The sequence below is a fragment of the Capra hircus genome, chromosome 1 (assembly GCF_001704415.2).
Source record: "Capra hircus breed San Clemente chromosome 1, ASM170441v1, whole genome shotgun sequence".
NCBI classification, from domain to species: domain Eukaryota; kingdom Metazoa; phylum Chordata; class Mammalia; order Artiodactyla; family Bovidae; genus Capra; species Capra hircus.
Genome location: NC_030808.1, coordinates 96,120,848 through 96,132,360, shown reverse-complemented (window position 1 = coordinate 96,132,360; position 11,513 = coordinate 96,120,848). Strand labels below are relative to the sequence as shown.

General features: G+C 41.7%; 1 protein-coding gene across 1 annotated transcript; it reads right to left on the bottom strand.

Annotated features, from left to right (window-relative positions):
• RPL22L1 (ribosomal protein L22 like 1) lies at positions 7,319 to 11,072 on the bottom strand. The gene is made up of 4 exons (XM_005675323.2): positions 10,989 to 11,072; positions 9,129 to 9,221; positions 8,843 to 8,964; positions 7,319 to 7,583 (listed from the first exon to the last, which is right to left on the bottom strand). Exons 1-4 carry the CDS (start codon positions 10,995 to 10,997, stop codon positions 7,439 to 7,441), a joined length of 369 nt encoding a protein of 122 aa, XP_005675380.1. The 5' UTR covers positions 10,998 to 11,072; the 3' UTR covers positions 7,319 to 7,438.

The window sequence follows — 11,513 nt, the reverse complement described above, 5'->3', positions numbered from 1 at the left end:
CAAAACTTTTTTTTAGCACTTTTTAATGAGGGGAAATTGTATAAGTGGATAGCCACATGGGAAAAAGAAAGGTAAAATTATATTTATTTCTCAAATTTGCAAACCAGGATAAGTTCTAACTAGAATAGAGACCTAAATTTTAAAAATGAAACCATATAAGCATCAGTGAATTCTCCTATAACCTAGAAACAGGGAAAACATTTTTAACCCTGACTCAAAAATTCTGAAACAATGAGGAAAAGATTAAGATTTAATTGCATCAAAATAATACTTCAACAAGACAAAACAAAAAAACCATAAAGGCATATTCAAATTAAAAAGAAAAACTACAACTTAAATTCACAGACAAGAGCTTAATAGCCTTAATTTAGAGGGAGCTTCTAAAAATAAAGAAAAAAAAAGACCAAGAATACATCTTAGAGATATAAACAAGTGGCTCACAGAAAAAGAAATGTATATACTCCTTAACTTATTAAGTGATACTCAGTCTCACTCCTGGGAGAAATACAAATTAAATGATCCTGAAAACAATGTCTTACCTATCAGACAAAAATACCCAAGTGGGACAATAAAAGCTGTTGGTGATACTGTGGGCAAATGGACATTTTCATATATTGCCGGTGGTGAAGGAGGAAACAGAACAAGCTCTATCTTGAAAGCAGGATTCCGTCTTGGGCCGGACTGTGGACTTTGAGCTATATGCCCAGTATCTATGGAAACGAGATATCAACTTGAAAACCAGGCCCCCAGAAGGAAGAGCCCCAGGGCTTGTACCTAGACTCTCCATCACCTAAAAGAATACCCTAATTATCTGTGTAACTGAATAGAATCATACATTCTACTTATTAGGGTATGACCACAGGCCTATTGATAATTGTCCACTGTTAACTTACCTAGGCTTAGGGCATATGAATCACAGGTTAACTTTGATTGTATCTTTCTTTTTCCTTTGTTCAGACTAGCTTCAGGGAATTTGGGGAGGTGCGTTTATGCACATACACTTAGGGTATGTAAGGTTTTCACATAAAACTAGTCAGGATCCTTGGCTAAGAGGAGACATAGGTGTAATAAACTGCATTACACTATCTGCACTGTCCTTCTGAGTGAGTTTGTTTCCCGGAACGCGTGACTACAACAGTGGGAAGGCTGCTGCTGCTGCTGCTGCTGCTGCTGCTGCTGAGTCGCTTCAGTCGTGTCCGACTCTGTGCGACCCCAGAGACGGCAGCCCACCAGGCTCCCCCGTCCCTGGGATTCTCCAGGCAAGAACACTGGAGTGGGTTGCCATTTCCTTCTCCAGTGCATAAAAGTGAAAAGTGAAAGTGAAGTTGCTCAGTTGTGTCGACTCCTAGCGACCCCATGGACTGCAGCCTACCAGGCTCCTCTGTCCGCGGGATTTTCCAGGCAAGAGTACTGGAGTGGGTTGCCATTGCATTCTCCGGGGAAGGCTACTGGGAAGGTAAAAAAGTAGAACCCTCATGGAGGAAAATCTGGCAATATATAGTGAAATTATACATTCATTTATCTTTTGACCTAGGAATCTCACTTCTGGGAATAGGGTCCAAAGATTTAATGGCAAAAATAAGAAAAGACACATGCATGAGGCTTTTAATCACAGTGCTATTTATAGTAGTAAAGGCTTGGAAACAACTCCAATGTCCATCAGTAGGAACTGGTTGACTGAAGTGTGGACACACATGGGAATGATGACTCCATGATACTATTAAGGGAAAATAAGTAACATGGAGAAAAGTGAGTACATTCATCTCTCTTTTAAACTGATGGATAAACCATAATGGGCTTCCCTGATGGCATAGCAGTAAAGAGTCTACCAGCAATGTAGGAGACAGAGGTTCAGTCTTGGGTTGGGAAGATCCCCTGGAGAAGGAAATGGCAACCCACACCAGTATTCTTGCCTAGGAAATCCCATGGACAGTGGGGCCTGGCAGGGAGCCTACAGTCCATAGGTCACAAGGAGCTGGACATAACTGAGAGACTAAACAACAACAACTGATCGTAATATCCTTTTTAAATGGCTACCTGCAGGGGAAAGGAGGAAACAGACTAAAGGGGACTAAATACAGGAGTTAGATTTCTTTAAACATGCTTTGTTTTGGACTTTGAAGCCTTGCAAATACTTTACAGAAATATAAAACAGAAAAAGATTTTAAACAAACTTTTAAAATCAAAAGTAAAACGAAACAAATGAACCCATGGATCAAGTCTGTGTCATAGCCATAGAGCAATGAATCATCACTGATTTTAAAACAAAGGACTTTGTTCATTCGTAGTGGATATATCATGAGGACACAAAGAACTGCGAAACAACCCTAAACTGCAGAGTCATCGTATTAGAGGCAGTAGTATTGCTATTGCTTTTTTGAGACTATTATGTGTGGACTGTAAGGTAAAGCGAATGAGTACTGGTGTTGGTGACACTGAAATTTTCAGCATGGGAAAAAGGAAACATGGCTATACAATAGATGAGGCTACAAACACCCTGTTATCCTGAATTTGTGTTGGATTTGTATTATTTAATCAGTGTTAACTCATTAAACTATTTTCTCTTGGAAAAAAAAAGTGCATTTTCTTGCTCTGTTCACGGAAAAGGTCTAGAAACAATGACCAAAGCAATAGCAAAGAGCACCTCTAACACAGTGGCCAGAGGACAAAGTTAGATGATAGTACTGAGTCTGGGAGGTGAGGAATCATGAAAATCCAGATTGTGGGAAATTCTATAGGACAAATGATCAACAAATAAATTGGGAGGGGAAGAGGGAGAGAGGCAGAGACAGAGAGAAAACTCTAGATTAAAGGAGATTTTAAAGAAATCAATTAATTGCAACACATGGACCATATTATAACCCTGATTTGCTCAGGTGAAAAGTTATCTGTGGAAACTTAAACACTGATTGGACACTGAATAATATAGGAAAATATTGTTACTCTATTATAGGTATGATAATAGTATAATGAAAGTGTTAGTTGCTCAGTCATGTCTGACTCCGCGACCCCATGGAGTGTAGCCTGCCAAGCTCCTCAGTCCGTGGGATTCTCCAGGCAAGAATACTGGAGTAGGTACCATTCTGTTTTCCAGGGAATCTTCCTGACCCAGCCCAGGGATTGAAGCTGGGTCTCCTGAATTGCAGGCAAATTCTTTACCATTTGAGCCACCTTGGCATAATGGAATTAACACACTCTCACCTATATTCCTGCCCACCACCCCCATTCCAACACATACACCACTTTGTTTCTAATTTCACCTCATCCTACTCTCCACCAAGGGCTTCCTTGGTGGCTCAGCTGGTAAAGAATCCTGCAATGCGAGAGACCTGGGTTCGATCCCTGGATTGGGAAGATCCCCTGAAGGAGGGCATGGCAACCCACTCCAGTATTCTTGCCTGAAGAATCCCATGGACAGATGAGCCAGACGGGCTAAAGTCCATGGGGTTGCAAAGAGCTGGACATGACTGAGTGACTAAGCACTACTCTCTAGCACACACAGCTCAGCTCAGAGGCCTCCCTGTTGCTCCCTGCCTGTATTAATACCAGAGGCACTCCTGCTTCAGAGCCTTTGTTCTGTTACTCTCTGTGCCTGGATGTTTCCCCCCAGGTATCTGGTTGGACCCTAGCTCCTTTAGGTCTTTCCTCACTTAAGCTTTTCTCAATTAACCTTTTCCTGACTTTATTGACAAATTCAATAAGCCATCCTCCCTACATTTCTTATCTCTGATTTTTCTTCATAAAATTTACCAGTACGTACCAAACGTTCTGGGGCTTCCCAGGTGGCACTAGTGGTAAAGAATCTGCCTGCAATGCTGGAGACGTGGGCTGGATCCCTGGGTCAGGAAGATTCCCTGGAGAAGAAAAAGGCTATCAACTCCAGTATTCTTGCCTGGGAAGTCCCATGGACAGGGAAGCTTGGCGGGTTATAGTCCATGGGGTCACAGTAGAGTTGGACATTACTTAGGGACTAAACAACAATGAAAATAACAATCATACACGTTACTCTCTTCCTCCACTGGAGTATAAGCTTCAGAAAACAAATGTCTATTTTGTACTTCAGTATGGTTCAGTCCTTGGGTCAGAAGATTCCACGGGAAGGAAATGGCAATCCACTCCAGTATTCTTGCCTGGAGAATCCCATGGACAGAGGAGCCTGATGGGCTACAGTCCATAGGGTCACAAAGTCGGACAGGACTGAGTGAGTACTACTATCAGCAGTTCTAGCATGCAGCTTTTCTCAAAAAAATGTTAAATGAATGTGCTTATCTCAACTAACTTGCCAACTCCTTAAAGGCATATGTATCTTACTTGGCAAAATGTGTCTAAGCTCCAGCACACAGGATCAAAAGTTAAAGTAATTGTTTTCTGAAAGATTAGGAGAGAAATAAGGAGGCAGTTGGTGTTTGCAATACTTTATCCTCACCCTGCACTCTCCATAGGCAATTTCACCCATGTCCACTGTTTTTTTTACTACCCATGTGCAGAAGACAAGCAGGTTATCTTCACCTAGATCCTTCCTCTGAGCTCAAAACCGGTACTATATTCAAGTTCACACTTGACACTCTCTGGACCTCAAATTCAGCATGGCCTAAACCTACTTCTTCCACTGTAACCAAACTTAGCAAACGCCACCATCTAAGCCAACTGTATGTCACCCTTGACATTTCTCCCATTCCACCAATGTCCATCACCCAGCCCCCCAAATTTTATCCTCTGAAAAATCCCTAAATCATCTACTTGCCCATCTCCAACACCTCACTCTTCTCTACCATCAAGGATCCAGCCATAAGCTTCCTGTTTCCTTGCATCCAATATGTGCTTAGTTGCTCAGTCGTATCCGACTCTTTGCAACCCCATGGACTGTAGCCCACCAGGCTCCTCTGTCCCTGGGGATTCTCTAGGCAAGAATACTGGAGTGGATTGCCATGCCCTCCTCCAAAGGATCTTCCCAACCCAGGGATCAAACCCAGGTCTCCAGCAATGCAGGTGGATTCTTTACCGTCTGGGCCACCAGGGAAGCCCAAGAATACCAGAGTGGGTAGCCTCTCCCTTCTCCAGAGGATCTTCCCGACCTAGGAATCCAACTGGGGTCTCCTGCATTGCAGGCGGATTCTTTTACCAGCTGAGCTACCAGGGAACCATCCAATATGACCTCCACTGAAAACCATTCTTCATAAAGCAGCCACTGATCTTTATCAAAATGCTTACCCCATTGGATTCTCATTACCCTCTACTTAAAATTCAGCACTTTCCCATAGCTCTGGATTAAAAGGAGGCATCAACTTCTGTCCTACACGGGGTGGCTTCTACTCAATTTTTCAGATTCTTCTCAGGACCAATCATTCTATTCCAGATGCATGGTATACCAACCAGACCCCCAATGTCCTGTGAATTTTAGCTATGCTGTTCCCTCTGCCTGAAACACCCTTTTCTCTTTACCCAGAGTTGACTTTGCCTGTTCTAGGTCAGCTCAAACACTTCCTCACTTCCTCACTTCCTTCCATTGACCACATCAAACTCTTTTAAAACCCCTTTGTCATACTTTAATGCAATTTTCCTCACCATGTGGTCAGTTTCCCTCACAATACCAGAAAGCAGGCTTTTACTTCAATGCATCCACCATGCCCAACAAAGCACACAGTAGGATGTTGGTGGAAAACATGAGCAATTCAAATGGGGCAGAGTTAAGGGAGGAGTGGCTGTGTTAACTTTGGTGAGTACTTAAAGCTCTTAATAGAATGAAAACATTTAACACTCCCAAAACCAATTACACACACATCTGTACTTAGTTGGAATAGTCAAAATCTGGCAAAACTGTTCTACTGGCATTAGGATTCACAGCCCATCTAAGTACCTAAGGTGCTACCACCACCCTGAGATATGGCTCTAGTACCTCCCTTTTATTAATTCTCATCTACAATTTGGAGATTGTTAACCATTCTGCTTAAAGAAAGTGAAGAGGAACTAAAGAGCCTCTTGAAAGTGAAAGGAGTGGAAAAGTTGGCTTAAAGCTCAACATTCAGAAAACTTAAGATCATGGCATCTGGTCCCATCACTTCATGGGAAATAGATGGGGAAACAGTGTCAGACTTTATTTTGGGGGGCTCCAAAATCACTGCAGATGGTGACTGCAGCCATGAAATTGAAAGACACTTACTCCTTGGAAGGAAAGTTATGACCAACCTAGATAGCATATTCAAAAGCAGAGACATTACTTTGCTGACAAAGGTCCATCTAGTCAAGGCTATGGTTTTTCCTGTGGTCACGTATGGAGTTGGACTGTGAAGAAAGATGAGCACCGAAGAATTGATGCTTTTGAACTGTCTTGTTAGTGAAGACTCTTGAGAGTCCCTTGGACTGCAAGGAGATCCAACCAGTCCATTCTGCAGATCAGTCCTGGGTGTTCTTTGGAAGGATTGATGCTAAAGCTGAAACTCCAATACTTTGACTCATTGGAAAAGACTGATGCTGGGAGGGATTGGGGGCAGGAGAAGGGTACGAGAGGATGAGATGGCTGGATGGCATCACCAACTCAGGGAGTTGGTGGACAGGGAGAGGCCAAGCGTGCTGCAATTCACAGGGTTGCAGAGTCGGACACGACTGAGCGACTGAACTGACTGCTTAGATTTCATTTACACATTGTACAAAGATAGACTGTTGATCAAATCTAAATATTTTATTATATAGTTACACTCAATTGTGTTTTTGCTATATACTTTTAACTTGAGAACGTCTGTAAAACTGGTACATTAGATAAATCCTGAAATTCCACTAGCTATAAGCTATTTAAATATTACTTATACAAAATATTTGGGGGCAGGGGGGAGGTGGACAAAAGCTTATTTACAAAACAGAAATCAGATGCAGAAATCTTATGATTACCAGGGGATACGGGGGGAGAAGGATCCATTGGGAGACTGACACTGGCACGTACACACCACTATACATAAAACAGATGACAGCAGGAAATGGCAACCCACTCCAGTATTCTTGCCTGGAGAATCCCATGGACAGAGGAGCCTGGCAGGCTACAGTCCATGGGTTTGCAGAGTTGGACACAACTGAAGCAACTTAGCATACATAAATCATATAACTAAAAAACTGCTGTTATAGCACAGGGAACTGCACTCAGTACTCTGTAATGGTCTATATAACAAAAGAATGAGTGGATATATATGTATAACTCATTCACTTTGCTATATACCTGAAACTAACACAACACTGTAAATCAACTACACTCCAATAAAATTATAAAAAAGTATTAAAGGAAAACCAGCACCATATGACCAGCATACACTTAAATAAAAGATGAATGTTTAACATACAGAGTAATGTTTTTTATTCACTGATAGCCTGAAGGTCCATTTCAAGATGTTTCTTTTGTATGCTTAATTAGTTTTATTAACAAGCAAAGCCCTATGAAGGATGGCAAGATCTAGTCCTCAGACTCAGATTCATCTTCATCTTGACTAATCTGGAAGTAACGAAGCTCGTAAGTCTCCTTGTCAGATGCAACCACACGAAGCCAATCACGAAGATTGTTCTTTTTAAGGTATTTCTTTGTAAGGTACTTCAAATACCTTTAAAATAAAAATAAATTTCATTAAATATAATACTTAATAAAGGCCTATATAAGACACACTGTCATATTCATCTTCTGTGTTCCTAGTTCCCTCTAATTATTTCATTTGTACTAAACATTGAGTAAGGCTGCTAGGGATATAAGGTAGCATTCTCAACCCCAATTAGTATCAATTTATGCCCTACAACAAAACCCTTATTCTCCCCCACCCTCGCAATAAACTTTATATGCTGGAGACTAATATGAAGGATAGCAGTAATAGTAGCTTCCTCTTCAGTCTTACTGCGACGTTAGATTTTTAAATTAAACAATATGATCTCATTCTTCAAATGTTACAAGCCAATATCAACATTCTCCTTACCACCAATCTCCCTAATTTCAATCCCATCTTGGATCAACAAGAGGCAACCTGTCAACAGGGCTGAATCTTATTCACAAGTTCAAGATTATCCAGTCTTAAAACATGCATATGGCACAGTCCTTGTAAAAAAAGCTTTCAGCGTGGCCTGATTTCATTATTCCAATTACTCTCCCTTTATGTTTTACAATTCTGAACTCCTACGCATTCCTCTCAAGCTTCCCTGCCTCTGTCAATGTTGCTCCCCATTAGGAATCTCATTCCATTGGCAACACTAAGCTTACTCTCAGGTTCTCCGCAAACTCCTGCTATCCCAATCTCTACCTGCAATGCAGCAATTACAATATTGCATTTATAACAGTTATCTGCATGTTCATAAGAACCTTGGGGACAGATACTTCATCTCCAAATCCCTAGTGATTAATTCACAGCCATAGCTAATATGTACTACCACCACAGGCTTCTAAGTCTTTGGCTCACTCCTGTATTTCATTTAGATGAAGCTTTGCCTGACCACTTTAAACAACAACTTTCTTTATGCACTTACACACAGCTCTTATCAACTACTTACATTACTGCATTTCATTATCTCTCTTCTATGCTTAAATTTAAGTTCCTCGGTAGTGGCTACCTAGTGTGTTTGGTTCATGCTAGGCTATGCAGTAACAAACAGTGCTGTCACTATGAAGTATTAATATTTACTATCTGTTAAGAAAATTTTAATGAATGAACACTGGCCACAGGACGAACACTAGAGAAATTTACCTCTGACTGGCTGCTCTATTAGAAGCTAGGACACTACTCCCGTATTACACAACAGACATGTTTCTTCAAACACATTCTAATATTACAGCACCCAACACTGTTTAAACAAAACACGATGGAAAACACATACCAACCTTTTAGAGAACTGTTTCTCAGAAACGACTATGATTTTATTCTTGAAGCGTTCAATGTGAACGACATTCCCAAGATTTCCAGTTTTTCCATTCACTTTAACCTTTTCCCGCAGAAATTGTTCCTATTTTAAAACAGAAAAAATGCCACACTAGGGAAGAAAACCCTAGATATTCACTAGGGAAGGTACCCTAGGAACAGAGATTAGGTTAAAATCCAAGATTATATAATTCATTATTAGAAATTCTACTAAAATGATAAAACCAAGCTGAGTAGAGTGATACTTACAAAATTTCCAGAATCAAAAATTCCATCTTCTACTGGATGAGTAAGATCCAAATTAAACTTCCAGGTTGACTTCTTAGGCTTCTTGTCTTTCTTCTACAGAAAAGTTAATGTAAGTATGGCTCTCTACAACAATTTGTTCACATATAAAATCAAAACCCTGTTATCAGTGCAGAGATGTACAATGAGGCTATATATGTTTGAAATGGCACAAAATTATACACCCTACGTTTTTCTAACCTGGCTATGAGTAGGGGAGTACACTCATTAACTTGGTTAAAAACCAAGTTTCATGAAATCCGCTGGAAATTTCCCTTGTTCATCATATAAATGTTTCACAACTGCAAAATTCAAGAAAGCTCAAAGTACATGGTGACCTATAGTTTCCTTCACCAGAAGATTCCCAAGAATCCTATTTTTCAAATGGAAAAAATTAAGAGAATCAACCTCCTTTAAACAAGTTACCTAGAGCATGATCAGAACTTCTGATCAGGTCCATTTTTTCCCCCTCAAATTATCAACACTAAGTTTTGTGGGCTTTTATTATTTTCCAGACGGCACATGTTCAATTTCAAATTACCAGGTATGTCTTTACTACTGCCACCCCCACTGCAGGTGGGGAATCAGGTAGCCTACCACTTGGAATCTTTAATCTGTTCTGCTTTTTAAAAAAACATATTTGTGTCAAAATTTTTTATCCAAACTTTGACACAATCTGTGGTTTTTCCAGTAGTCATGTATAGATGTGAAAGTTGGACCATAAAGAAAGCTGAGCGCTGAAGAATTGACGCTTTTTAACTGTGGTGCTGGAGAAAATCCTTGAGAGTCTCTTGGACTGCATGATCTAACCAATCAACCCTAAAGGAAATCAGTCCTGAATATTCATGCTGAAGCTCCATTACTCTGGCCATCTGACGAGAACTGACTCACTGGAAAAGACCCTGATGCTGGGAAAAGACTGAAGGCACGAGAAGGGAACAACAGAGGATGAGATGGTTGTATGGCAACACCGACTCGAAGGAAGTTAAGTCTGAGCAAGCTCCTGGAGTTAGTGATGACAGAGAAGCCTGGCGTGCTGCAGTCCATGGGGTCGCAAAGAGTAGGACACGACTGAGCGACTTAGCTGAAACTGGTATAAGAGAATACTAGGAGCTGGACTTGACTGGGCAATTTATACCTCTGAGTACTAATTAGGTTTAGAAATGCAGTTTTACCCTAACATTTCAAATGCTCTTTGGATGGCTTTAAAGCTCTTTAACCGGCTTTAGGTACTGGTTCCCTTATTTAGTAAGTAAAAACTTTGAAAAACGCCACTTTTACATTCTCCTAAGAGTTCTGGCTTTCACCATTTAAAAAACTTTTATCGTGAGATAATGAAGAAACCTCTTCCTAACTTTTAACTTCTCTGAAACTTCTGCAACCGTGGCTATCCCGGAAGTTGAGTGCCTCAGCTCTCTCCCTCCGCCTGGCAAAGCCATTAGACTTGCATTACCGACCGTCGCTTCCTTGTGGAAACAAACAGGGTATCATCGGCGTTATCAGGCGTGAGATTAAAAAAAAAGTAACGGCCCAAAGGCTGTCCCACTAGCCCCGCTCACCGTCCTGCCTCCTCTTCGTTCCCTGCGCTGCCACGACCAACCATCTAAGCCAATTCGGGCCTACCTCGAAATGCACAAAACCGCATGGCAGTCGACAGGAGTTAAGAAAAAACTCACAACCTTTACGTTCTGCTTGTGTTCCTAACCGAAGTCCCCATTTTACCCTTCCTCTGCTTAAAATTAGACGATCTCAACTCGCCAGCTGCAAAACTCATCTACAACAGGCGAAAATCAGCTCACTCCCGACACCAACACGAACACTCACCGGCGCCATCTTGAAGGCTTGCCGCGCGATGAGAGAGAGCGAGGCTGCCGGCCGCACGTATTTATACCGCAGCGTGCTGCGTCACGCGCCAAGAACGTAAGATCGCCGTCTCTCTGCGAGAACATGGGAGGAGCGCGGAGGCCAGTAACCCAGGAAACCGGGGGTTGGCTCCGAGGGCTGGAGGCAGTCAGTTTACTAGGGAGCGCCGGCCGGCGGGTAGGAGAAACCGTTCACGGTACTGCGCTGGTGACTGCAAATGCTGGTTGACCGCAGTGGTCTCTGCGGTTACTTTCTGGGAGACCGCTCCAGCTGCACACACCCGAGGGATGCAGGAAACGTTTTTCACTAATCGCCTGGGTCTTTCGTCCAAATCAGGGCAAGGCAGTGTCTCAGGTTCCTTTGGGATCTCCTGTCTTATATTGCAATTATAATCCTCTAGCAAAAAAGTTATTTCTATATATATGCTTTGACCCTTAAGTCTTGTTTTCTAAATGACTGTTGAGGGAAATCAGTGTTTTGTGGAGC